Below are 27,210 nucleotides of genomic sequence, written 5' to 3'. Positions count from 1 at the left end.
CTCTCCATGAAGCAGTTCCTGGACTTCGGTGAGTGCCGCCCGGCTTCGGCCTTTGTGCGCGGCCCGGTGGTGAGGAGCTGCGGCCCGCGCTCGCACCCTCGCCCGATTCTCGGCCCCTCTTCCGCGCCGTGAGTGCTTGCTTTCTCCCTTGTGGGTGCTGGCTCGTGCGGGCCGGGTCAATAACAGAGCGTGTGGCTTTTTACCCTGTGTTGTCGAAAAGCAAACCCGGATGGACTCCAGCAGAATGAAGTCCCTCTTTAGCACGCACGTGTACAGGTGCACGATCTGGGCCAAGCCCCTTTGGAGAAGTTGAGCTCCGCTGAGAGCCTGGGTGTCGCCTTCGGACTCGGCTGAGTGATGGTAAATGAAATTGTACGATGATTGCGTAGACTTGGCATGCATAGTGATAGGAAAAACAAGTTATCGCCGGCCCAGTATTTCTTGAGATTGCTTTCCTTGCCAGTGGCGTGTTCCCTTCACCAGCACATTCGCAGCAGCAGCAAGTTAAGTCTTGAGCATTGTAAAGGGCACAAGGATAAGGGGCCCTAGAATTTACCACTTCACACCCTGGTTTTCTCAGGAACAGATTGAAGGGTTAACCATTTGACTTTGATTTTTCACATGGGGGTAATGGGGGTACAAGGAAAAACAGGTACAAAGTCTTAAAAGTTCGAGTAGAAGTTATCTTCTCCGTGGTAAATGCTATCAGGTCACTAACCTTGCTAGTTGACTTGAAAGATAACACCCTGGCGGGCAACTTTATCTTAAAACTGAGGCTTATATTGGCCAAGTTTGGGAACTTTTTTGTTTTCGCTCTCTGCGTTTGTTTTTTTCAGCTCAAAGTCCTTGCTTTTGCTTTTACTTGAAAATGCCTGTAGTGTGGTGAAGGGCAGAATTTAACCTTGTTCATAAGCGTGCTATTAAACTTTCTCAAGATGTTTTTCTTTTTTTGCCATAATTCCTCCATTGATAGTCTAGTTTTTGCTAAGGTCATCTCTGGTAAAGCAACAAGAATGAATTAGTCTAAAATGAGTTGCTGAAATAATACTACTTTTTAGTTTAGCTTTAAGTGGAGCTGCCATGGGCGGCTTATATCTAGTCTGCTTAGCATCCTGCTACAGAGTGGAGAAAGGAGTAGGTGCCTTTTTAGCAATCAGACAACAGACATTGGTGGGTTTTTTGCTTTCTGTTTCCTGAAAGCGTTTCTCTGCACTTATTCTTTGCTTGTGGCAATTGGTATTAATGGTGTTGTATGCAAATCCTCCTTTGCATGGGTCAAAGATTCCCTATATCCTAGGTAAATGTTCAATTTTTATAAACCTAATGTTAGGAAACAGACTTCTTTCAATGATAGTTAACAGCAGGATACATAGGACAGGCTTTTTCAGGTTCTACTCTTACTCAGCCTTACTCAGACATGCTCAGCCTTTAAGATAGATTGTAAAGATGGAAGTAACGGAAACATAGAGTCTGGAGAGTTTTTTTTTCCTTGTAATACTGGGGATTGAACCCAGTGCTTTTGTACTGAGCTACATCCCCAGTCTCCACCCTCTCTTAAATTTTTAGTTTTAAACAGGTTTCTCTAAGCTGCTCAGGCTAGACTGAGATGTGTGATCATCCTGCCTCAACCTCCCAGAGCGTTGGGATTACAGGTATGCACTAAAATCCTTGGTTGACCACCATGCCCAGCTGAGCAGCTCTTAACTGCCACACAGAGCCATTAGGTTATCAGGAATTGGAAGGTCACTGTGGGTTCACATTAACTTTAAAGATTGGCTTATCTCATCTGTCACCTCTCAGGCCTGGACCTAGGGTTAGGGTTAGTATCTTTGCCTCCTGTTCTCTTCTGGTCATTATGCTTGGTCATATCACTTATATGACTCTGCTCATATTATGCTGAACTTATCACTATTGTCATAGCAATACAGAAACTTCCCCTATATTTCTCCCTCTTTCCTTGTTTCCAATGCCTTATGGCTTCAACTTAACTACTCTTTCCCCTATTTTGGTTTCAGGATCAGTGAATGCTTGTGAAAAGACCTCATTTATGTTTCTTCGGCAAGAGTTACCTGTTAGATTGGCAAATATAATGAAAGAAATAAGTCTCCTTCCAGATAATCTTCTCAGGACACCATCTGTTCAATTGGTACAAAGCTGGTAAGATTCCTGTCTCTTGTTCATAGTTTTGATGGAACTGTTGACTTCAAAGTTAAAGCAAATGCTTCTTGTACTCTTCGGTAGACATCATAAGGCAGTGGCAGCAATTCTCTGCTGTGTGTGTGTGTGTGTGCGTCTGTGTGTGCATGTGTGTGCATGTGCGTGTGTGAGTGTGTGTATCTAGGCTTGTCCTATGTATTATCTAGAATTGTTTCTCAATGCTGGACTTTACCACTTTTTAGTTTTGAAAAAGCCAGTCAGACCCACACAAAAATATAAACAAATTTAAGATTTGTTACTAAATCTGCAGGAATATCCAGATGTAAGAAAAATATCTACCATTTGATGATGGATAGATATTTATATACATTACCTTTAATTCCTCAAGAACCCCACTCTATAGATACCATCAGCTCCATTTTACAGGTGAGGAAACTGAGGCATATGAAGGTGAAGTCCTTTGCCTAAGGCAATAGTTACTGCTACTGATATTAGAGCTGGGATTCAGACTCATGTTTGTCTGTGTCTACTCTGCTATATTGTCATGGGATTGATGAAATGTATTAAAGGCTACACATGTTTTATATAAACTGAATTCATTTTATTGACATGTATCTTTTTATAAATTACAAAAGTTAAAACTTATTCCTCTAACATATATTTATTCTACATTGTAATGAAATTCAATGTGGTATTTGAATGTGTACAGATAGCATGTACTGATCATATGTTTCTATTTTAAGACAGAAGTTACTGGAATAGTATAGAAATTGTGATTTCTCTTCCCACAAATTATAGGAAAGGTTCTAAGGGTGTGCATTAATATGTGGCCATATATTTACAGCTGTAGTTTTTGTTTTTTGCTTTTTGAGACAGGGTCTCACTACGTAGTTGAAACTGACCTGGAACTCACTATGTAGCCTAGGCTGGTCTCAAACTTACAGCGATCCTCCTGCCTCAGCCTCCCAAGTGCTGGGATTACAGGCGTGCACCACCATGCCTGGCTCTACAGCTGTTGTTGTTAATGCTATTATATGAAAAAGTGTTATTTTCTTGAGCACTATAAATAAAAAGGAAAGAGCTGGTCAGAATTAAGTCTTATATGGAAAAATTTTACTAGGAGACAATTCCCAACTATGTTTCATGGAAATGTATTTTCCTTTTATAGGTGATATAATTTGTGAGAGAAGCTGTTCTAATGTCAATTTTTAAAAAATGAGCAAAAGAAGTAGTATGACTGCTAAATGTATGATAATCAGATGCTATCTAGTCCAAGTATGCAATTATAAATGTGGCTTAGGTGAGAGGCATTGTTTTGGAGATAGAATATAAAAAAGAAAACACAGCTTTCCAAGGCAGCTTTTCTCAGTGTGTTAAAAGTGTAAATAGTACATGCTGTTTTTAAAAATCTGGTCTTGCCTAGCACAGGGTAAGTATTCAGAAATATCTCTTAAAGAGCATAGGCATTTCTTGCCTATGAAGAGATTATTAAAGATTAAAGTAGAACCACAGCTATCAGAGTCACATTGCTTAGAATGCAGAGAGGCATACTGCTTGTCAGAAACAGCTTTCCAAATGAACATATGGCTTTACAGATTTTAAAATTGCTTTCATTGGCTCTGGATGCCTGCTAACTTAGGGCAGTTTGTAGATAAAGTGTGTACAGACAAGCCAGGCAAGACTTACACTGTTGAAGAAGGTAGCTGAATGCTTGGGAATTTTTAGCTCTGGCCCCTGCAGTGGCTGGGTGACCTCCAGAAAGATTATGCCTTTTGGCTTTTTGTTGTTTTTTGCTACCTTGGATTGTTACATAAGAATGTTACACATTTACCCCCCCCCTTTTAATATCAGAGATTGAACTCTGGTCCTTGTGCTTGCAAGGCAGGCGGTAGAACCACTGATCTAAATCCCCAGCTATTGGGCTCTCTTTAAAAGGAGTGGCAACACTTCAGTTTTTAAACATGATTTTGAAAATAGTGTACATCAGAAGTTCTTTTGTCATATTTTGCTAACTTAGATTGTAAGGTACATTGAACACCTACATTTTTATGATTATTGTACTTTTATTCAGTTCTATTTAAAAGGACCATATGTTAGATTGCTGGCTTTCAATGAATCTTTATTGATATAAACATCTAAAAGTATGGTTTTAAAGTGCAAACTTTTACACACACAGCAACCCCCGAACCTGTTGCATTCCTAGCATTGTGGCCTGGCCGCCTCATCTTACTGAGACTGAGACAAGTCGTTTGCCCGAGATGATGCCGTGCTAACAGATGCAATTTTCATGTAATCAGTATTTGTACCCTAATATACAGTAGGGTTTTAAAGATTGAAAAACTACTTTAGGATAGAGTTTAAAACTCTTATATCAGATTTGATTTATACTTCTAAAGAAAAAAATGTACTTCTACTGCTTTGTGTCTAAGATTTTGCTTAAATATAAATGGGTGTAAAAATCCTACTTCAGCCATAATTTATAGCAGTATTCTAAATTAAAAATTATAAAATGTTTAAAATAGGTTTTTTTTCTCCTTATTTTGGTACCAGGGATTGAACTCAGGATCTTGCACTTGCCAGGCAGGCATGGTGCCACTGAGCTACATCCCCAGCTCCAAAATAGCTTTTGAGCTAATTTTCACAAAGCTTTTGGAATATAAAAGAACAAAGTTATCCTTTTAATTTGCATCTTAGGTATATCCAGAGTCTTCAAGAGCTTCTTGATTTTAAGGACAAAAGTTCTGAAGATGCTAAAGCTATTTATGAGTAAGTACATTAGCTTAACCTATTCTGAACACAATTTTTATATCTTTCTAGCATTATATGAAAATGTAACAGTATTAACTTTAAACCTGTTATTGGACCACTTTAGAGAACTTGATTGGATTTTAGGTTCCCACTGCTTCAGAGCAAATGGTATTATATGTATTTCTATGGATGCTTCATGGTCCTTTTTACTACAAGACAAAGTTCCAGTGTGATGATCCGTGAGAATCTAGAGGTGACAGTGGTGCTGCTTGAACTGTAAACCTGGAGAGTATATGCCCCTTCCATCACATAGCCACTCTCAGCTCCTGTTAGTCATTGCCATATTGAAATGCTACGCAGATCATCAGTTTTTATGTTTTTAAAGAAGCTACAAGTCTAGATTTTTAATGTGCAAGTTCCAGTTTTAAAAGATTGGCAAGTAATTACAGTCCTTTTGTTACACTGAAGTGCTACCGACCGTAGGGCAGCAAACACGGGATTTCACGAGGAGATACAGGTTCTCTGAAAGGTGGGAGCAGGTTCGGCGATGACAGTCAGACAAAAGCACTCAACACCGAGGTGAAGTTTGCAAATGCTGCTGCAATTTTATTTCTAACTGTAGGTGTTTATATACTAGTTTCAAGGGCACACCTCAAGAGTGATTCCAGTCACAGGCAGGCATGAGAAAGATAGACAATAGTACTGTAAAAACTAAGACCACAAGGTCAAGGTAAGACCACACCTATATACCATCACAAAAGCTAAGACCATTAAGTCAAGGTAAGACCACACCTATACGCAGTCAGAAGGGGAAGTTTGTAAAACAAAGGACTGGCTTCCGCATGTCACCTTCAGGATCACCTTCAGGACTTCACAGTCCGGGGCTCAGGGTCAGCACTTTGGCCGCCCGTCCTCTTGTGCCCCAATACCTCCCCATCTCTAGGAACATCTAATTGTTCCTAACCTTTCCTGGGCCCAGAATACAATTCTACAGATAATGAACAAATAGTAATAAAGACAAAATAGAACAGAATTATAAATGAACCCAATGTCCCCAAACTGCAGGCAGAGAGGCCAGCTATTCTCTTCACAGCTGACTTCGCATGTGGTGTGTGCCAAGGACCTCCAGGAGGCTTAACCCCGTGGGGACGATACCTCGGGTCTGGTTTCTGCCAGGTGACCGGCATTGTCACGCAGACTCCACTGGAGTAGTTGTGGCACTGAAGGGCTATAAAAACAAGCCAGTGGCTTTTCATGACCTGTGGAAATGGATATCATAAAACATAATAGAATTTCATAATCAACATGCTAGAATTGATAAGGCCAAGTGGTCACCTCAAGCAGTTACCTACTTATTCCAGTGAAGGTTGCTCATAGCAGAAAGATTACCTCTTGACCTCAGAATGTTACACATTTATTGGACTGTCTTCAAAGAGAGTGGCAACACTTCATGTTTTAAACATGATTTTGGCCTGAAAGTAGTGTAGGTCTGGGGTTAGGTGTGGAGCAGACTATACAGAAGTGTTGTCATTTATTGCTTAAAATAACTACTGAGATAATGCGTTTGTGCCCGAAGAGGGTGAGTGACTTGAGGTCATGTAGCCAGCAAGAGGTAGGATCAGGATTAGGACTGGAACAGCCTTACTTAAAAGTAAATATTAGAACCCTCTGTAGAAGTGATAGAACATTCTGAAAACAATCATTCAAAACTGAATCTAGAAAATAAAATGAACATTCATGCAGAATAATCATTTTTTTAAGAGATGAAATAAGTAGAGGGACTGGGATTATGAATTTGGTTTGTTTTTTTTTTGAGGAATTTTTTAATTTGCATTTTGGTTTAACAGTTTGGTTTGGAAGGTAATAACAAAGTAGGAATACCAAAAATGTTTTGAGTAGTGAGAACACTGGAATAAGTTAATAGTTAATATTGACTATGCCTGTGAAAGTACTGATTTAGAAGTACAAATTCTCATTGGTTGTGTTACTTCATAATTAAGGCTTGTTTTCTCCCTTATTTAGTTCCTTAAATTAGTCATCCAATGTCTTCCTAGTGATAGAAGTGGAAAGGCTGTATGATTTGAAAAAAATTTTTTAATTGGATACTTTTCCTCTCCTGCTTTGTAAACTCATAGGATGAATAAAACTAGAGTTCTGTTACTTTTCTGTTCTAAGGGTGCTTTCTCTCTGTTCCAAAGCAGACAGGCTTTATTGGCTCACTCATCTTGATTCCTTACAGAGCATGTCTTCCCTAGAAGCCCGCACTCTGCCTTCCCTTATGCAGGATGTCCCTGGAATGCCATCTCACAGTGAGTGCTCAGATGACCTTAGTTGAGAATGGCTAAAGAAAGCTCTTAACATATTTATGGTTTTGTTGTGCGGCTGCCTGACTGTTAGGAGCCTAAAAATTAAATTTTGAAGGGCTGGGGATTTAGCTCAGTGGCACTGCACTTGCCTTAAAAGCTCAAGGTCCTGAGTTCGATCCCTGGAAAAAAAATAAATTTTGAAAGTTTTATTTCAGAGGTCCTTATACCTTCAAGGATTTGGAATATTTTATAATATGAAATATATTTAGTAAGTACACAGAAGACATGCACTGTTGTTCTTTTCATTGAACTAGGGATTTGTCTTCTAAGCTTGATTAAGCTTATATTTTTGTATTGAATTCTCTTGTCAAAATATTTAGCTCTTTGTACAGACAGATTTGTTCAGCTTTACAGATACTGTGATACGGATCCGCAACCGACACAATGATGTCATCCCTACCATGGCCCAGGGTGTGATTGAATACAAGGAGAGCTTCGGAGTGGACCCTGTCACCAGCCAGAATGTGCAGTACTTTCTGGATCGTTTCTACATGAGTCGCATTTCAATTAGAATGTTACTCAATCAGCACTGTAAGTGTCCTCAAATAAAGAGAGGAAGCTAACTAAAGTGTTGATTTATTTTAAATTTCTCTTTAGAGAAAACATTTAATTTTAATTTTTTTGCCTGTTAGGAAAAATACATAGTTTGCCATATAAAAGAGTTTTTTTTTTTTTGTTGAATGTAAAATGCTACATTTATGCTTAAGGAAAATAGTTATTCTATTTGGTACCATTTGGAGCAATAATATTCATATCTGGAAATGATATTTAGGTTAATTCACTTTGTGTTTTTTATCTTTTGACAGCTTTATTGTTTGGGGGAAAAGGAAGTCCATCTCATCGAAAACACATCGGCAGCATAAATCCAAACTGTGATGTAGTTGAAGTTATTAAAGGTAAACACATTTCTCCTTTTTAAAAGGGTGCAAAAATCACAATTGTTGAGTGCCATTTCTTGGAATTAAAATAACTATTTGCACTTCTATTTGTATAGTGAGATAAAATGTGAGGAACAAATATAGATTTAAAAAGCCCTTTTGTAAAGTGAATTGTGTTGTATATATGAGATGAATGTTTTATCGATAAAATTCTTTGTTAGGCAAAGTTTTCTGATACTACTGGAAATTATTCACTTAAAAAATTCATCTCTACTCCAGTTTCTAATTCCTTATAACAGTTTTTGGCTTACTTTATTTTTCTTAAGCAATAATTCATTCCAATTTTAGTATATGTGCTGCCAAAGTGAGCACTCTTAAGCAGTAATTCATAACAGTTTTATTTGCATCTGTTCACACTTTTTTGGGGGTTATAGCACATGTATACATACATGTTCAAAATTATTTTTACATTTTTTTTGTTTTTAGAAAATGCAAAATTTTTTTGTACAAGTTGACAGACATCTTGCCATGTCAGTACATTTGAATATAATGTCAAGTTTTTGAGTGGCTATGTAGTGTATCAATATGTATAAAATCTATTCTCCACTGATGCACATTTAGTTTATTTTCATTTATTTCTGTTACTGACAATATTGTAGTGAAAAGCTTTAAATATATGCTGATTATTGCTGGTATTTTATAAGGTGAAATTCCTAGAATTAAAAACATTAAAATGCATTGAAAGTTTTGGTTTTCAAAACTTGAAAAAAATTTCAAATAGTGTGTCTCTCAATATTTTATTTATGTGTGAATGTATGTGTGTGTGTATTATAAATATTTTCTTTAGCCTGCTATTTTTCTTTTGACATGTTTATGGTATCTTTTCCCATATAATGTTTGAAATTTTTTATAGTTATAATCTTCCATTTTTCTTATTAGGCAGTTAGGCTTTATCCTGTTACATTTACAACAGCTTAGCTCAAACTAAGATCATTGAAGTACATTTTCTTCTGTAGGGAGTTTTAAATTTTAATTTGTCATTAGTAGCTCTGTCTCAGTACATGAAGCAGAAGTAAGTTTACTTAATGCTTTTTGTTTTTTTGTTTTCATACCAGATGGCTATGAAAATGCTAGGCGCCTGTGTGATTTGTATTATATTAATTCTCCTGAACTAGAACTTGAAGAACTAAATGGTAAGCTTGAAATCTTTTCCTCAGTGATTATTAGTGTTATGACTACCTAAAAAGAAATTATAAGAGAACTTAGATTTGTTTTGATAGAAAAGGACATTTTCATCAGCTTCTTCATAGGACATGAATGCTCAGATCAATCATGTTACTATATATATATATTTAATTGGATTCTTTATGAAAAACACTTTTCTGCTCTATTTTCCTTATTTTTAATTGATAATGTAGATTCTTTGCTTAATTTTAAATTTTCTTGATAGTCAGAAAAAAATGATGCTGAGAAATTTGTTTGACTTTTTTTTGAGACAGGGTCTCACTATGTATTTTAGGCTGGATTTGAACTCACTATGTAGCCTAGGCTGGCCTCAAACTTGCAGCAGTCCTCCTGCCTCACCCTTCCGAGTGCTGGGATTGTAAGCATGCACCCCAGTGCCCGGTTTAAATTGTTTAAGTGTATACTTCAATAGTGTAAAGCTTACCCTTTTTTCTATTTCCTGAGTTGTAAGTCATTTTTTTATTGTTAAGGAAGTGAAAACATTGGAGCTGTAAAAGGAAAAAAGATACTCATCTGTTTGAGGGTCTTTTTCCTTGGTTGTCTTTTCATTCTGACTAGTGCCTTTGAATAAAGGGGTTTAGATATCTTGAAAGGAAATCAGTAAGTCTTATTGTTTTTCCTAGAGGTGTGATAGTTTGACAGAGGGAAAAAGATAATGTGGGGGGGCAATGCTTGAGATTGAGCCTGTCCCAGCCCTTTTTAATTTTTAAATTTTTAATTTTGGCACTGGGTCTTGTTAAATTGCTAAATTTCGCAGGTTGACCTTGAATTTACAGTTCTCCTGTCTCAGGCTCTTAAGAGTGCTGGGATTAGAGGTGTGCCCCACCCTGCCTGACTAACAGGACATTTTAGGAAGGTTGTGGGAAGAGTAAAATTATAAAGAAGCTTTTACTAAGCTGTATTCTGGACTTTAGAGTGGGAGAGCAGTAGCAGCTACTCAGTTGAAAATAGAATTGCTAAAAAAAAATCATAATGTACAAGTGATAGTTTGGGAACATGAACTGCTGTGGGCAGTCCTATTTATGGTCCTAAGAGGTCAAATATCGATTTATTGGTTAAATTATTCTAAAGTATGATGAGTCTCATTCCTTTGCTACGCTATCTACATACAGCCCACCCTACCCCACTCCTGGGGGGGGGTCTATTATGTGTTTGAATGTAGAGTTAGTAACCCTTGAGAAATCGATGCTAGTTTAATTTTTTTCTTTTTGAGACAAGATCTCTCTATGTAGTTTAGGCTGGCCTTGAGTTTTCAGCAATCCTCTTGCATCAGCCTCTTGAGTGCTGTGATTAGCTAGTTTTTTAACTGAAATAAAATAGACAGCATTGCATCCAGGTGTGAGACATGCAGAAAAAAAATATTTTTAAAGTATTAATGTGAATGAGACTGTGAATTAATAGACTTAACAGTGGTCTTTGGGAAATAGGATTCCTAACTAAATGTTATCCTTTAAAAAGGTTTAACCATTACAGAGAAGGATGGCAGGATGTGTTGCTTAAATTGTTAGGCTAGATTGTGAGAAATGACCATAGTTATAAATGTTATAAATGTTTGTGAGTGTGGGGTTGAAACACTGATGAAGTGAAGAAATGGTGTGGCAGTTCTTCCCAAATAATACTATCCTCCATAGCTAATGTTTTCTTTTCATCACTACACAATTTAGTCTTAAAATGCTTTACGCACATCTCTCTGTACTTTTCATATTTTTCTCTTCTGCTCTGTAGCAAAATCACCAGGACAGCCAATACAAGTGGTTTATGTACCATCCCATCTCTATCACATGGTGTTTGAACTTTTCAAGGTTTGTAAAATAGTATTACATAACCTTTATCAGTCCTTTCCTGAGGATAGGAATCTGCCTGGAAAGTCAGATATTCCTCTGGGTTCTGTTTCATTAAAAGATGCTATTTCATGTCCGTATCATGTCACACTCTTGCAGGACAGCCTTTCATCAGTACGGCCGGGCACTTCCATGTGCTGAGCTCAGGCTTCTCCCCACCCCACTTCACCCTGCAGAACTGGGGATTGAACCCAGGGCCTTTGCATGGAACTACATCTCCAGCCCATTTTTTATTTTTTATTTTGAGGCAGGGTCTCACTGAATGGCTAAGTTGCACAGACTGGATTCAAATTCCCAACCCTTCTGCTTTAGTGGGATTTCAGGTGTGTACCACAACACCTGGCTGGGCTCAGGCTTTGAAGTCACAGTGAGTCTCACTTGTTTCACTTAATATGTGTGTGACTTTGGGCAAGTCACTGAATTCCTCAGAACCTCAGCTTCCTCTTCTGTAAAACAAGAGTACTATTTATAGATTGGGAATAACACACTAAATGCCTGATACAGCACATTGTAGGTGCTTTAAAAAGCTATGTTGAAATTTTTATAAACTAAAATATTGAAAAGAGTGATTTCTACCTTTCTACACTTTGGCCCCACTGATAAACCTGCCTTTTTTCTTTCTAAGAAAGTCATTCATATTGATTTACAGGGCTTTTGCATTATATTTGTTCTTTATGACAGATTTTGAAAATTAAATGAAATTGTAGATATTGTTGAGAGTATTTGTTTTTTTTTCCCCCTCCAGTGATGCTTGCTGGTTGGGCATAGGTCCGTTTGGCTGAAAATAACCACTCTAAATCAGAAACCTATAGAGTCTCTCATATTTTAGTTACTGTGTCTTCAGCCAGCAGCAAATTAGAAGAGAGAAGAGATGGTTTTCCATCTGACAGTGGAATAGAGAAATACACTGAAACTGACTGAATACCTCAGAGAACAAGAGTTAAGAATGCTACTCTTGTTCTAAGATGGCAAGAATCCACTTAACACCTTACAAAAATCTATCAAAATGATTAAATAACAATTAAATTTAAAGTGTTAAAACTAATCTTTTCCTTAAAATTCCAATCCCATGAAGGCCTTATACCTGGAATGGCAAATAAAAATGTTCCATAATCTTTAACATATTTTCCATAATCCATGTAACAGTGGCTTGCCGCTGGAATCTGATCTTAAACTGCAGGCTCCTTATCAGGCCTGTTCAGTCTTGAGTGATGTGCCAGGGCCACATCTTGTTTCTAAATTCAGTCCTGACTTTTGCCTTTTTTCAGTTGCTTTTTTTAATAGTGCTGGGATAGAACCCAGAGCTCACACATGCTGGCAAGTGTTCTAATGCCGAGGTGTACCCCTAGTAGTTACCTCTAGTCTTTGCTTCTACTCCAGGGCTGTGTGTCATGTTGTTATTGTTTAACGCTAACAATGTGTTGCCATTGCATACCTCATATCCTTTGGAAATTGGTCAAAATAGTTTTACGATGTAAATATCCTTAGTTACAAATTAGCATAAATGATCATAAATCCGTTGCTGTTAGGATGAAAAAAATTTCTTAAAGAATTTTTTGACAGTCTGATTCTTAAAAAATAGAGCCCAAAATTACATTTTCAAAATAAGTTTTGTCCATTATCAAAATTGTAAAAATGGACAGAATTTTTTTTTTGCTTTAATACTTTTAAGTACTATTAAAAGTGTTTAGAAGTTTACTTTTGGAAAATATGCAGGATTTAGTTGAACTCTAAATCAAAATACTGTATCCTTCAACCCCCCCATTGTCTCAATTCTTAATTATAACTCTTTAAATATGGATATAAAAGTCATGATTCTTAGCATAGTTCCTTCAAAAGTTTAAAAAATTTTAAATTCATATAATGCATATATACTTTAAAAATACAATTAATTTCTTTGAAAAGGTTATTTTTAACATAACTCTAATATATTTCAGAATGCAATGAGAGCAACTATGGAACACTATGCTGACAAAGGTGTTTACCCCCCTATTCAAGTTCACGTCACACTGGGTAACGAGGATTTGACTGTGAAGGTAAACTTTTAAAAACTGATATACAGGCATGCATGGATAACCACACATATAATTTCTAGAAGACAGTTCATTCTCAGGGGAAGGAAATCTAGTCTACTGGATAAAGAAGCACATTGCTTCTTTATCTGGCAGGTATTATCTCCTGAGTATGTTTCTATTTTGGTTCCTAATCCAAGTAAATCCTAGAGACAGTTTAGCAGTAGTCCTGAACAGCCTCTATAATAAGTAAAATCTAAAATATTTGGGTATTTGCAGTGTGATGAAGAAATTAAATAGCCTGCCTGCCTGCCTGCCTGCCTTCTTACCCACCCACCCACCTACCTAGCTACCTACCATTCTTCCTTCCTTCCTTCCTTCTCTTCTGTCTTTCTTTCTTTGTGTCTGGGATGAAACTCAGGACCTTGTGCTTGCGAGGCAGGTGTGACACCACCGAGTTGCATCCCCGTCCCTGTAAGGAAAGTTAAAACTTTAAGTTGGAAAGGCTTGGGTTAAGGCTTTCGGCTCTCTAAGGCGCATAATCACTAGTTCACCTCTTCTTTCCCTGGATACCTGGCCAGTTCCTGGGAAAAAACAGGGAGGACTTTGTTAAAAAGACCAGATGTTCTTAACATCAAGATAAGGAATGTGATGCATTCCGCCCCTCCCGGACCCCTGGCCAGGGCCTGGTTGGGACGTGACTGCAAGCACATTCACCTTTTTCGCGCCAAAAGTACAGATAGATTTACTACCTTTGTCTAGAGAGCTATATAAACAGCCCACCTAGCCCAGGCTGCTGCTGCTGTCTTACGCCCGGGATTGAGACCTGTAGCCGAAGGGATTGCTGAAGAGACCCGTGCTGTGTTGCGAGTGATGAACCTAATTCCTCCAACATTCCGGTGTTGTTGCCAGAGAGCCTAAGGGTAATTTCCCGGATAGAGTCCCTCTTGCTGTTAGAGGACTCTCTTTCTTTGTCCTCTCCATTCTTACTTTTGTTTTCTGTATGCGCATATCCTTCAATAAACTTTCCCTTTTGTACTTATTTAAGGCTGGTGGACGTTCTTTTAGCGGATCGAGCCAAATTAATTAGGAGACCGTGCACGGCAAAGGGCAATAAATAAAATTTGTCCTTACAGCCTATGGGAGTATTAATGCAAAAAAGACCTCTTTATGGGATTCATCCACCTCATGCTCACCTAAAAGTCATCAAACCTTACCATGAGATGGACCCTTCTTTTATTTTTGGTACCTGGAATCGAACTCAGGTCCTTGTGCTTGCAAGGCAGGCGGCAGAACCGCTGAGCTAAATCCTCGGCCCAAAAGATTCCCAGGTAATTCTGATGGATCCCCAGCACTCCTACAAATACTGCCCTACACCACATCCTTCACTCTATCTATTTATTTACTTTGTTGATACCAAGGATTGAACTCGGGTCATTGCGCTTGCAAGGCAAGCAACAGAACCACTGAGCTAAATCCCTGGCCCCGCTCATTTTTGACCATTACTTTTCCATCTACTTTTACTTTATCTCTTTTGGTTCTCATAACAGCTCCTTAAATAGGAGCACAAATCATTTTATCTTCAGTTTGATGAGGGAACTAAGAGTGATTAGCTCAGGGTCATACAGGGAATAAATGCCATGAGATGTGAAATCTAGCCCTTTGATGCCAGTGGCTAGTTTCTTTAAGAATATGATAGTGTTTCTCTCCTTAAAATAATCAGGTAAAGGGCTGGGGATTTAGCTCAGCGGTTCGGTGGCCTGCCTCGCAAGCGCAAGGACCCAAGTTCAATCCCCGGTACCAAAAAAAAAAATCAGGTAAAAATCAGAAGAAAATAAAAATCAAATTTGTCAGTTTCTGTCCATTTAATGGCCTCACTTCTTAGAGATAATCCTTTAATGTCTTGTGGTAGTTAAGGATGTATTTCTGCTAAGTCTACTAATACTTTTATTTTTGAAATTTTCACATTTTGAATAGCAGATATTAGCTTTCTCTAACAGTAGCTGAGGAATTAAAGCATCTGAGATGTCAAATAGAGCACTTGTTTGCCTCCTTCCCCCCAGCCTTAAATGCCATGTTCTTCAGTATTTTCCTAGTATTGAAATTCATGCATAGAATTATAGGTTGAAAATAATCTTGCAGAATTTTTAAAGCACCTGCTGCTGTTCTTTTCTTAAAAGTGTACAATTCAGTGGTTTATAGTATTTCACAATGGTTCACAGTTGTGCAACCATTACTACTGTCTAATTTTAGAACATTTTCATCACTCTCAAGAAAAGTTTCAAAACCCATTAATATTCCATAGTTTTCCCCTCTTCCTAGCCATTAGTAGCCACTAATCTACTTTCTCTTTGTGGATATTCCTATTCTTATACAGTTTCACTTAATTGCAGTATATCTTTGTGACTTTTTTCACTGTAATGTTATAGCATACATCAATGGTTGATTCCTTTTTGTGGATAATATTAGATGGGTATAACATTTATTAACATTTATTAGTGGATACTAGTCCCTAATGAGGTATATGCTTTGCAAGTGTATCCTCCTATTCAGTGAATTTCTTTTCACTTTCTTTCCATTTCTTTATTATTATTATTATTATTATTATTAATTATTTTTTTGGTCTTGTCCTTGAAGTCTTGACAGTGCCTTTTGAACAACAGACTGTTTAATTTTGAAAAAGTCCAATTCTCTTTTTCTTTTATGTCTTATATTTTCAGTGTCACAGCTAAGAAATCATTGCCTGCTCAAAAGTATCAAAAATTTATGCCTATGTTTCCTGCTGAGCTCATATTTTAACTCTGATATTTAGGTTTTGATCCATGTGGAGTTAATTTTTATGGTTCGAAATAGAAGTCCATCTTTATTCTTTTGCATGGTATCCAGCTGTCCCCATTTCTGGAAAAATTATTTTTTCCTCATTGAATTGTCTTGTCACCATTGTCAGATACATTGCTCATAAATGTATAAGGTTTATTTCCAGGTTCTCAATTCTCTTTCATCCATCTGTGTTTCTCCTTAAACTGGTACTTACTTATTCCTATCTTGATTACTGTAGCTTTAAGTTTATAAATTTGTTTAGAATGTGTCTGACAACTCATTTCATTTTTTTTTTCTTTTTCAAGATTGTTCTGGCTGTTGTGGGTTATCTGCATTTTCATTTGAATTCTAGGATTAGCCTGTCAATTTCTGTAAAAAATATCAGCTACAATTTGATGCACACTAATTTTTGGAAGTATTGCTTCTTACTCTTCTAATCTGTAAACCAAGTTATCTTTCTCCTTATTTAGATTTTCTTTAATTTTGTCAACAGTGTTTTGTGATTTTCACTATACAATCTTACACATCATTTATAGATTTTTCCCTAAGTATATTTATTCTTTTTGATGCTATCATTAATGAAATTGTTTCCTTAAATCCATTTTCAGGTTATACATTGTTAGTGTATAGAAATATAATTTATTTTTACATACTGCTCTTCCTAAATCCTTGCTGAGCTTGCTTATTAACTCATAAGTTTCTATGGATTAGTTATGATTTTCTGTATACATATCATCTACAAATGGAGAGAATTCTACTCATTCTTTTCCAATCTGGATTTTCTTTTCTTGCCTAATCAGTGTGGCTAGAACATTTAATAGAAGTGATGAGACATCTTTGTTTTTTTTCTTGATTCTAGGAGAAGCTGTCAGTCTTCTATTAAGCATATTAGCTGTGGGTAACTATCAGGTTGAGGAAATTTGCCTATTCTTAGTTTATTGAGTATTTTATCATGAAAGAACTTGCCCATTTCATTATCTAATTATTACAAACAGTTATTCATAGTATTCCTTAATAACTTTCTTAGTTTTGTAAGATTAGTAGTGACGTCCTCATTTTCACTCTTGCTTTTTAAAAAAATTTTAATAATACATAAAATTGTAATATTAATGGTATCCTGTATTTCCTTCCCACTGTTTTATTCTCTTTCTGGTTGTTAAATCAGAAGAATGTTATGTTTGTGAAATCATCCTTTGTTTTCCCTTTTTTATTCTGTTTTTTATTCTCTCATTTTTTATTCTTTTCTGTGACTTTAAATTCCTAAACCTTCTATTGAATTTGTTATTGTTGTTTTGTTGTTGCTTTTTTTGGTAGGAGGGATCAAATTCAGGACCTTGCACTTGTGAGGCAGATGGCAGCACCACTGAGCTACATCCCCAGCCCCCTTCTATTGCATTTTTATTTCCATTGTCTTGTTACAAATTTGCAAGAACTCTTATTTTTATTATTCCTTTTCATAATATTCTATTCAGAGTTTTATTTTATTGCTCTGAGGATATTAATTTTTTTAAAAAATTAATTTGTCTCTATTGTCTAATTTCTCATTTTTTATGGCTAAGTAGTACTCTATCTTATTTAAAAAATACATATCTCATTGACGGGCAGTTAGGCTGCTTCCATGTTTTAGCTATTACAAATTGTGCTGCTATGAACATGGGTGCACATTTATCACTGTGGTATGATTATTTTAATTCTTTGGGGAAGATACCTGGCAGAGGAATGGCTGGGTCAAATGAAACTTCCAATCATAGTGCTTTGAAGTATTTCCATACTGATTTTCACAAGTGGCTGCACCAGTCTACACTCCCACTAGCAGTGGAGCAGTGTTCCTTTTTCCCCATAAACCTGCCAGCATTTATTGGTTGATTTCATGATAGCAGCCATTCTTTCTTGGGTGAGGAAGAATCAACATTTTCATTTGCATTTCTCACATGACCAGTGATGTTGAACATTTTTCATGTTTATTTACTATTTCTATTTCTTTTTCTGAGAAATATCTTTTCATTTCAGAGCCCTATTTTTGGATTGGGTATTTAAATTTGGGAGGTCTGATTTTTTTTTTTTTTAAGTTCTTTATATATCCTAGATAGTAGGCCTTTGTCTGAGGAGCAGCTGGTGAAAAATTTTTCTCACATTGTGGGTTGTCTTTTCACAGTGTTGGTCATTTCTCCTGCCATGCAGAAGCTTTTTAGTAAGAAGGCATCCCACTTGTTGATTGCGCTAGTTCATGGGCTACTGAAGTTTTGTTCACAAAGTCTTTTCTTACACCAGTGTCTTCCAAGAGTTCTGCCTAACCTCTTTTTCAGCCAGGTTAGTGTTTCTGTTTTAATATTTAGATAGATCTTTAATCCATTTTAAATTTAGTTTAGTGCATGGTGAGAGATATAGGTCTAGTTTTATAACCTTTGGCAAGTTGAAACCCAGTTTTTCCAGCACCATTTATTAAAGAGGCTATCTTTCCTCCAGTGAGAATGTTTGGCTCCTTTGTCAAAGATGAGGTGGCTGAATGTGTCTGGACTTGTTTCTGCATCTTCTGATCTATTCCACTGGTCCCTGGGTCTGTTTCTTTGCCAGTAACATGCTGTTTTTATCACAGTAGCTTTGTAGTATAGATTCACACTAGGGATTGTGATATCCCCTACCTTGTCTTTATTGCTATAATTGCTTTTACTATTCTAGGTGTCTTCTTTTTCCAAATGAATTTTTGGATTGTTTTCTCAAGATCTGTGAAGTATGCTGCTGTGATTGCAATTGGGATTGTATTGAATCTATATAGCAGTTTTGGAAGTATGGTCATTTTCACTATGTTGATTCTTTCTACCCAGGAGCAAGGGATGTCTTTCCATTTTCTGATATCCCCTTCAGTGTCTTTTTCAGAGTGCTGTAGTTTTCAGAGTAGAAGTCTTTGATTTCTTTTGTTAGGATGATTCCTAGGTATTTCAATTTTGGGGATGCTATTGTAAAGGGCATTGATTGCCCCATTTCTTTCTCAGTGAGTCTGTTTTTTGTTTACAGAAAAGCTATTGATTTTTGTGTGTTAACCCTGTATCCAGCTACTTTACTGAATTTGATTATTAAGTCTAGATTTTTGGTGAAGTTCTTGGGGTCTTCTATATAGGGTATCATGTCATTTGCAAATAATGACAATTTGACTTATTTTTTTCCTATTTTTATTCCTTTTATTTCTTTTTTTCTTGTCTAATTGCTTGGCTAATGTTTCCAAAACTATATTGAACAGAAGTGGTGATAGTGGACATCCTTCTCTTGTTCCTGATTTTAGTGTGAAGGATTTCAATTGTTGACCATTTTGTATGATATTGGCTGTTGGTTTTTCATAGATGGCTTGTATCAGATTGAGGTAGAGACCATTTATTCCAATTTTCTGTAGGGTTTTTTTTTTTATCATGAATGCATGTTGGATTTTGTCAGATGATTTTTCCGCATCTTTGAGATCATATGGTTTTTATCCTTGGCTCTATTAATATAGTGTATTACATTTATTGATTTATGTATGTTGGAACATCCCTGTATCCCTGGATTGAACCCTATTGGTCAGGGTGTATGATCTTCTTGATGACCTTCTGCATTCTATTTGGCAGTATCTTACTAAGGATTTTTGCACTATGTTCATTAGTGAGATTGGCCTATACTTCTCTTTTTCAGTTGTGTCTTTCTTTGCTTTGGGGATCAAGGTGATGCTTGTTTCCAGGAATGAATTTGGGAGCATTGTCTCCCTTTCCATTTCATCAAAGAGTTTAAACAGTAGTGACAGGAGTTCCTCTCTAAATGTCTAGTAGAATTTATCAGTGAAGCCATTAGGACCTGGACTTTTCTTAGTTGGCAAGTTTTTATTTGTTGTTGTTGTTGTTGTTGTTGTTTTTGTTTGTTTGTTTTTGGTTTTTTGAGACAGGGTCTCACTATGTAGTTCAGACTGCTCTGGAACTCACTGTGTAGCCCAGGCTGGTCTTGAACTCACAGCGATCCTGCTGCCTCAGCCTCCCAAGTGCTGGGATTACAGGCGTGCGCCACCATGCCTGGCAGCTTGGTAAGTTTTTAATTACATTTTCAATTTCATCAATTGATATTGGGTCCTTTAGAATTTTTAGGTCATCTTCATTCAACTTTAGTAATTCATACAAATCTAGGAATCTGCCCATTTCTTCCGTATTTTCCATCTTTTGGCATAAAGTTTCTCAAAGTAGGTATTGATCCTTTGGATTTCTGCTGGTTTGTTATAATTTCACCCTTTTCATTCCTAATTGCCTGGATTTGGACCTTTTCCTCTCCTTTTTTTAGTAAAGTTGGCTAAGGGTTTGTCAATTTTGTTTATTCTTTCGAAGAACCAACTCAGTTTCATTGATTTTTTTTTTTTTTTTTTTTTTTTTTTTTTTTTTTTTTTTTTTTTTTTTTTTTTTTTTTTTTTTTTTTTTTTTTTATGATCTTTATAATTTCCTCCCTTGTATGAGCTTTGGGTTTTTCCTGCTCTTTTTTTTTTAGAAGCTTGAGGTTCAGCATCAAGTTGTTTAATTGTGCTCGCTCTGTTTTCCTAATATGCGTATTCAGTGCTATGCATTGCCCTCTTAAGACTGCTTTCATTGTATCCCATATGATATGTTGTATTGTCATTGTCATTTAATTGTAGGAACTGTCGGATTTCTTCAATTTCCTCAGTGACCCCATTGCTTATTCAGAAGTGTGTTGTTCAATTTCCATGTGTTTGTGAAATTCTTGCAGTTTCTTTTGCTATTGATCTCCAATTTTATTGCACTATGGTCTGATAATATACAGGGGATCACTTTATTTCCTTTACACTTACTTAGACATGTTCTGTGATTGAGTACGTGTTCTACTTTGGAGAATGAACCATGTGTAGCTGAAAAAAATGTGTATTCTGATTTTGTGGGGTGGAACACTGTAAACATCTGTTAAGTTCATTTGTTTAAGAGTTTGAGTTCTAGTATTTCATTGCTTATTTTCTATCTAGTTGATCTATTTGTGACATTGGGGTATTGAGGTTCCCTACTACTATTGTATTAGTGCTTATTTGATTTTTCATGTCCATTAGTATTTGTTTTATATAGTTGGGCACACTAGTGTTTGGTGCATTTATATTTATGATTGTCATCTCTTCCTCTTGGATCGTTCCCTTTACAAGGATGTAGTGTCCTCCTTTGTCTCTCTTAATCAGTATTGGTTTCAAATCCGCTTGAGCTGCAAAGAGGATAGCTACTCCTGCTTTTTTTAGGTTCCCGTCACATGGAATATTGTTTTCCACTCTTTTTCAGTCTATGAGTTTCTTTTTGAATTATGTCTCTTGTATGCAACATATTGTTAGATGTTGCTTCTTGACCCATTCTGCCAGTCTATTTCTTTTGATTGGTGAATTGAGACCATTAATATTGATGCTTATAACTGATATGTATTGACTTAACCTTGCCGTTACTTTTTCTATTTGTTGGATTCTCTCCCTTTGCCTTTTATTTCTGATGGATTTATTCTAAGGGCTTCCTGGTGTTGTGATCCTTGTTGTCTTTTCCTAGGATGTTGTTTAAAATTTTTTGGCATGCTGGTTTGGTATTCATAAAGTTCCTAAGGTGCTCTTTTTCATGAAAGTATCTTATTTTTCCATCAATTTTGAAAGATAGTTTTGCAGGCTACATCTATCTGGGTTGGAGTCTGTTTTTCTTTAGGGCTTGGAATACATCACTCCAAGCTCTTCTTGCTTTGAAGGTTTGTGTTGAAAAGTCTGTGATTCTGATAGGCTTTCCTTTATATGTTCTTTGTTTCTTTTCTCTGAGCGCTTGTAGAATCTTGTTCTTCCATTGGGTTTCTGGAATTTTAACTATTATATGCTTATGTGTAGATCTTTTTTATCACAGCTAGTTTGCATCCTATATGCCTCACTTATCTGAATGTCAAATTGTTTTCCCCTACTTGGGAAGTTTTCTACCATTACTTCTGTGAACAGTTTTTTTTAATGTCATCTGCACTCTCTCCTGTTTCTTCCTTGACTCTAATCAGTCTTATATTATTCTTCTTTGCATCATCTAGCAGCTGTTGGATTGATTTCTCATGGTGCCTTACTATTTTTAAATTTTTCTTTTCCTGGTGACTAATTGCAATCCTATCTTTTGTATCTGAAATTCTATCTTGGCATTGGCTCATTCTGCTGTGTAAACTTTCAGTGGAGTTTTTAATCTCCTGGACATCTGTTTGCATCTGTTTTATGGATTCCATTTTTTTCCTTTGTTGGAATTCCATCATGTTCCTCAGCTCCTGTATTTTTTATCTGTGTCCACTCTAGTTTTTTTTTTTTTTTTTTTTGGTACCAGGGATTGAACTTGGGACCTTGCACTTGCAAAGCAGAAGATGGAACCACTGAGCTAAATCCCTGGCCCTGCTCTAGATATATTAATCATGTCTTGCACTATGGACACAATCTCTGCTGTTATCTGAGAAATTATTTCTGATTTTATTTCTTCCAGATCCTCTTGTTGCCAGGGTGTCCAGGTGGTTGAGTATCAGATTGTTCCATCTCATTTCCCTTTGGTCTTGCCTTAGGTGATCTGGAAGTCTGGTTTGGTACTTGTTTCCATGTCTTCTCATTTCAACAGATGCAGCCTGCTATGCTTTTGTTGAGACAACGTTTTGCTCACCCAGTGCTTGTTAATTTTTAGCAAGCCACCAAGAGGCCTTTTCTCTGCTGCTCACCAGAACACCAATTCCTGGGTTCAGAATGGTGGCCTTCTGGATTCCTGAGCTCTCCTGTTGTCTGGGCAGACTTCTGGCTGAGGCCTGAGCTCATTTGGGGTGGTATCTAGGTTTGCCTCTTGCTGTGGCCCCTGTGTACCTGTTGTCTGAGATGGCATTTTGCTGAGCACTTTGCTCCTCAATTCCTGTTGTCTGAGCAAACTTCTGGTGAGGGTCTCCACCAGAGAGGGTGTAGGGATGAGCCTCTGACTGCATGCCTGTGTAGCTTTTTTCCAGGTGTGCCCTTGGCTGGGCAGGTGTGCCTGAGCCTCTGGGGTTGTGGTAGATCCCTGGATGGGATCTGTCTGCAGCCACACTGGTCTGAAAATTTAAATATCTTGACCCATTCTCCTTTGGTAATTTTACAATCTTGACAGTGAAAAGAAACTGCAGGGGTTCTGGGTGAGTACCGGGCTAGGAATTGCCCTGGTATAGAGCTGTCATCAAGTGAGTACTGGCTCCTTTCCTCTGGGCTCAATGTTCCCATGAGCTAGCCTAGGAAGCCCAAGGTTATGAAGAGTAGGAAGTGAAGGATGGCAGCTCTTGGCTGCATGACTTTGAGAAGTGGTGATTTTGTGTACTGAAGAGAGTGCTTGCTTCGGCAGCACATATACTAAAATTGTGCACTGAAGAGAAAACTTTTCAAATAATTGGCTAACTTTCCTTCCTGTTGACATTACTTATCTCTTGCATAATTTGTTTTTCCTAGCATATGCTTAATGTTCACATTTTAGATTTCTTTTCTCTAAATGACTTTAAATCAGGGAGTTGTTAGTTACGACTGTCTGTTAATATATTTATCATCAGAGTGCCACTCTTTTTGCCGGAAGTAGGAGTATATACACCAAATGTCTATCACCCCCATTATCCTTCCCTCTTCTGGAAGAACTCAGATCTGATCATCTGTTACAACTCTCTTAGAAACTCTTTTGACTACTTTAAAACCCATGGTTCCAGTTTATTGGGGTATTGGCTGCAAAGTGAAGGAGACTCCCTTTATCACTTTTTTTGAGGGGGCTGTTGGAGGTTAAACCCAGGAGTGTTCTCTTATTACTCAGCTACATTCCGGCCCTTTTAAAAGAATTTTTAAGTTATGAGACAGGGTCTTGCTAAGTTGCTCCAGCAGGACTCAAACTTAAGATCCTCCTTGTCTCTGTCTTACAGTTAGCTGGCATTACAGGTGTATGCACCCTTCATCACTATTTAACCACGTTCCCATGGCTTAGTGTGCCCCTTCTGCCTCTAGTAAGACTGCTTCTCTCAGTCCCATCTGTCTTGTCTTCTCAGTTACTGTGCTCTCCACAGAGAGCGTACAGCTGGAAACCATTTACTGTTTTGTACCTGTTATATTGTTATAATCTGTCTGTCTAGAGGTCAAGAAAAATCAGGAAATATTTATTCTGGTCTATCTTAATGTCTATTCTAATATGTTACTTAGTTACTTGATATTTATAGAATGCCCAGGCATCTTAGTCATGTTGCCAGCAAATGTGCAGCAGAGTGATGGCTTAAAGGCTGAATGAATAATTAGCAAATTGAAAGGCTTCCCAGAATACACAGAGTTCTGTATTTGTCTTACTAAAATGGCATCACTTCATAGGGCTTTGAATTCATAGCCAAGAGCAATTTTAAGCATAATGCTGCATATAGGTTCTTAATAAGTCTTTATCTACTTTTACACTGTAATTGCTTGATTTTATATGTATTACAGAGTCAGACCTTCAAGTGCTATTTCAAGGCAGAATTTTTAATTTTGAAAATTAAAATAGGCCTGGGTAAATAGTTCATTGATAAAGTGCTTGTGTAGCATGTCCAAGGCCCTAGGTTCAATCTCCAACAATGTAAAAAAATTAAAATTTAAATATAATTTGTTATAGTAAAAAAAGCATATGGATACTATAAAAGGTTTTAGTAATGTAAAAACTAAACTATAAGAATTAATTTAGATTTTGTGGCAAAGGAAAATGGCTGTAGTAGGTTAGCCTGTAGGCTGTACAATAGTCAGGAAAGTAAGTCCATATTACCTGTGAAGGAAAACAATGTGTAAATAAATCACCATAAATTCAATCTTCTGTTTGCTTAGTTGAGTTGAAAAATGCTACAAGGATAATATAAAGACCTGTGTACCTTACAGCTCAATAGAAAGTTTTCTGAGTTTCCATGTAAACACTTGTGCTTGTTTTTTCCCTAAAAAATAAAAATTATATTATTTTAATAATAAAAGTAATTGTAAAAAAATCAGAGAACAAGAAAAATCACCCATTCCAAAGGTAAGAATTACATATAATTTTAGACCTTTTTATGACACAATTTTTGCATTAGAATCACAAGTACTTCCTAACTTTCTCATTGCTGCCTAAAATATTGTGTAGACATTTCTTGTGCCAATATATACAGTTGTACAAAGTTTATTTTAATTTGTATTTAGACAGGGTCTTGCTATGTACTCCAGGCTGTCCTTGATTTTGCAGCGATCCTCCTGCCTCAACCTCCTGAGTGCTGGTATTACAGGCATGTGCCACCATTCCCAGATGTTCTACATAGCATTTAAATGGCTAAATAGTATTCTATTTGAGAATGCATTTTAAGGAATCTCCTGTTTAGGTTGTTACTCAGTTTGAGGCACTCGGAACTATGATGCATATTCTCATACATACTTTGCATACTTTTCTGTTTGTTTTCTTGGAATATATTTTTGTAAGTACTATTGCTGGGTCAAAGGGTACTTGAACTTTTAATTTGATCCTTGTTCCCACATTGCTTACCAGAAAAGAATAACAAACTGGTTTTTACATTCAAGCTTGATGAGCTTATACCTGGTTCTGTGCCATAAAGCTATGGTAGCGCTGCTTCAGGAAATACAGGTACACAAAGCCACAGCAGTGAATTGCATAGGTACTGTATTAGAATTTCACATATTAAAGGAGTTTTGTTGCTATTCCAATGAGGGAAATGGAATATTTTTGTTTGCAGATTGGACTGTGTGGTATTCATTTTCCAAAGCAGCACTCTCCCTCCAGCAGTTAAACCATGTCGGTAATTTGCTGTTTATGAAAGTTGGTCATAGAGCATGATATCCTTTTTTAATCTCAGATGAGTGACCGAGGAGGTGGTGTCCCTTTAAGGAAGATTGACAGACTCTTCAACTACATGTATTCAACTGCACCCCGGCCCCGTGTAGAAACCTCTCGAGCAGCACCTCTGGTATGTGATCTACAAATAGAGAGTTGTGACTATGAATTCACCTTCTGCAGGCTCCTGCTGCCCAATAAATCAGCTGAAGTAGTTGTGTAAAGTGTTCCATAAGGAAGAAGGGAAGTGCTTAGAAACACACTTGCTTTTCAGTTGAAACAATCCTTAGAACACATTTATTTATTTATTTATTTAGGTACTGGGATCGAACTCAGGTCCTTTGCTTGCAAGGCAGGCAGCAACATCACTGAGCTAAATCCCGGCCCTAGAACACATTTTTTTAATTGAATTGGGCACAGGAAAGATGATTGTTTTATTAGAATTTCTGCTGCTGTGCTTGATGGTGAATAACAGCAGATTTCCTATGGTGAACTATATTCTAGTGTATCATTTCAAAGTGAAGGTTAAATCTGCGGTTTTAATAGCATTTGATTATTATATTCTGATATACTATTTCTAATGTGAAGAATAAGTTATTGGTTTTACTAGAATTGGTTAACACTGATTTCATCTTTAATGTCGACATTTTTCCTCAATTGTTTGTAATTAGAAAGATGTCACATCCTACACTGAGAGATAAGACTGAAATTCAGGTAACATTTAATCACCAGTGTGAAATAGCCTCGAATTCTAATTATTTTGATGGTGTTTTTATTGATCCTCGTGTCACCTATTTTCAGGCTGAGATCAGCTTTTCAGTTGACGTTATCTTATCCTCAGCCTGTAGTTTCACACCAATCTTTGTCCTGTAATCTAGAAGAACTCCATTCTTCCAGGCTTTGCAACATCTGGCGTATTCATCGGTGTCAAGCTGTAACCTGATGAAATAGGTATAAGAAGGATCTATTTTAGACCATTTTGTAGGAGATCACCAGATGAGCTTTATTCTGATAGTTCTCCTTGTGACACTGCACACATTCTGGGCTCTCATTCCACCAAACTTTTGAAATGATTGAGGAATGTGCTTCTCCATTGGAGACTTGTGGCTCCCATGAATGGATACCTATATGCCACGGAGCAGACAGATGATGAACATTGGCATCTTTTTAGACTTCTGGTTTTACCCTAAGAAGTAAGGGCACAGAAGGAAAGTGCTGCATTGTAGAAAGCAGATACTGTAGAATTTTGGTGGAGAGTAGCATAGTGAATTGGTCCACACTCTGGAATCTAAATTGTTTTCATTCCTGATTCCACCACATCA

The 27,210-nt window shown here is 36.9% G+C and overlaps 1 protein-coding gene across 2 annotated transcripts in view; it reads left to right on the top strand.

Annotated features, from left to right (window-relative positions):
• The first annotated feature begins 6 nt into the window (after positions 1 to 6).
• Positions 7 to 27,210, top strand: part of Pdk1 (pyruvate dehydrogenase kinase 1) — a 35,146-nt gene continuing 7,942 nt past the window's right edge. The window contains exons 1-9 of one of the 2 annotated variants that reach the window (XM_010607002.3): positions 7 to 28; positions 2,016 to 2,157; positions 4,852 to 4,923; positions 7,618 to 7,802; positions 8,078 to 8,167; positions 9,265 to 9,342; positions 11,120 to 11,196; positions 13,173 to 13,271; positions 25,911 to 26,021. In XM_010607002.3, coding sequence (XP_010605304.1) covers positions 7 to 28; positions 2,016 to 2,157; positions 4,852 to 4,923; positions 7,618 to 7,802; positions 8,078 to 8,167; positions 9,265 to 9,342; positions 11,120 to 11,196; positions 13,173 to 13,271; positions 25,911 to 26,021 — 876 coding nt within the window. Of the gene's footprint in view, positions 29 to 2,015; positions 2,158 to 4,851; positions 4,924 to 7,144; positions 7,215 to 7,617; positions 7,803 to 8,077; positions 8,168 to 9,264; positions 9,343 to 11,119; positions 11,197 to 13,172; positions 13,272 to 25,910; positions 26,022 to 27,210 lie in introns of those variants that run through there. The other variant, XM_019204968.2, reaches the window with a different exon arrangement.

Source organism: Fukomys damarensis, unplaced genomic scaffold (genome assembly GCF_012274545.1).
Source record: "Fukomys damarensis isolate Sample0158 unplaced genomic scaffold, DMR_v1.0_HiC HiC_scaffold_26, whole genome shotgun sequence".
Taxonomy (NCBI): domain Eukaryota; kingdom Metazoa; phylum Chordata; class Mammalia; order Rodentia; family Bathyergidae; genus Fukomys; species Fukomys damarensis.
The sequence above is the reverse complement of the archived record's forward strand: the minus strand, read 5'-3'. Positions and strand labels throughout refer to the sequence as shown.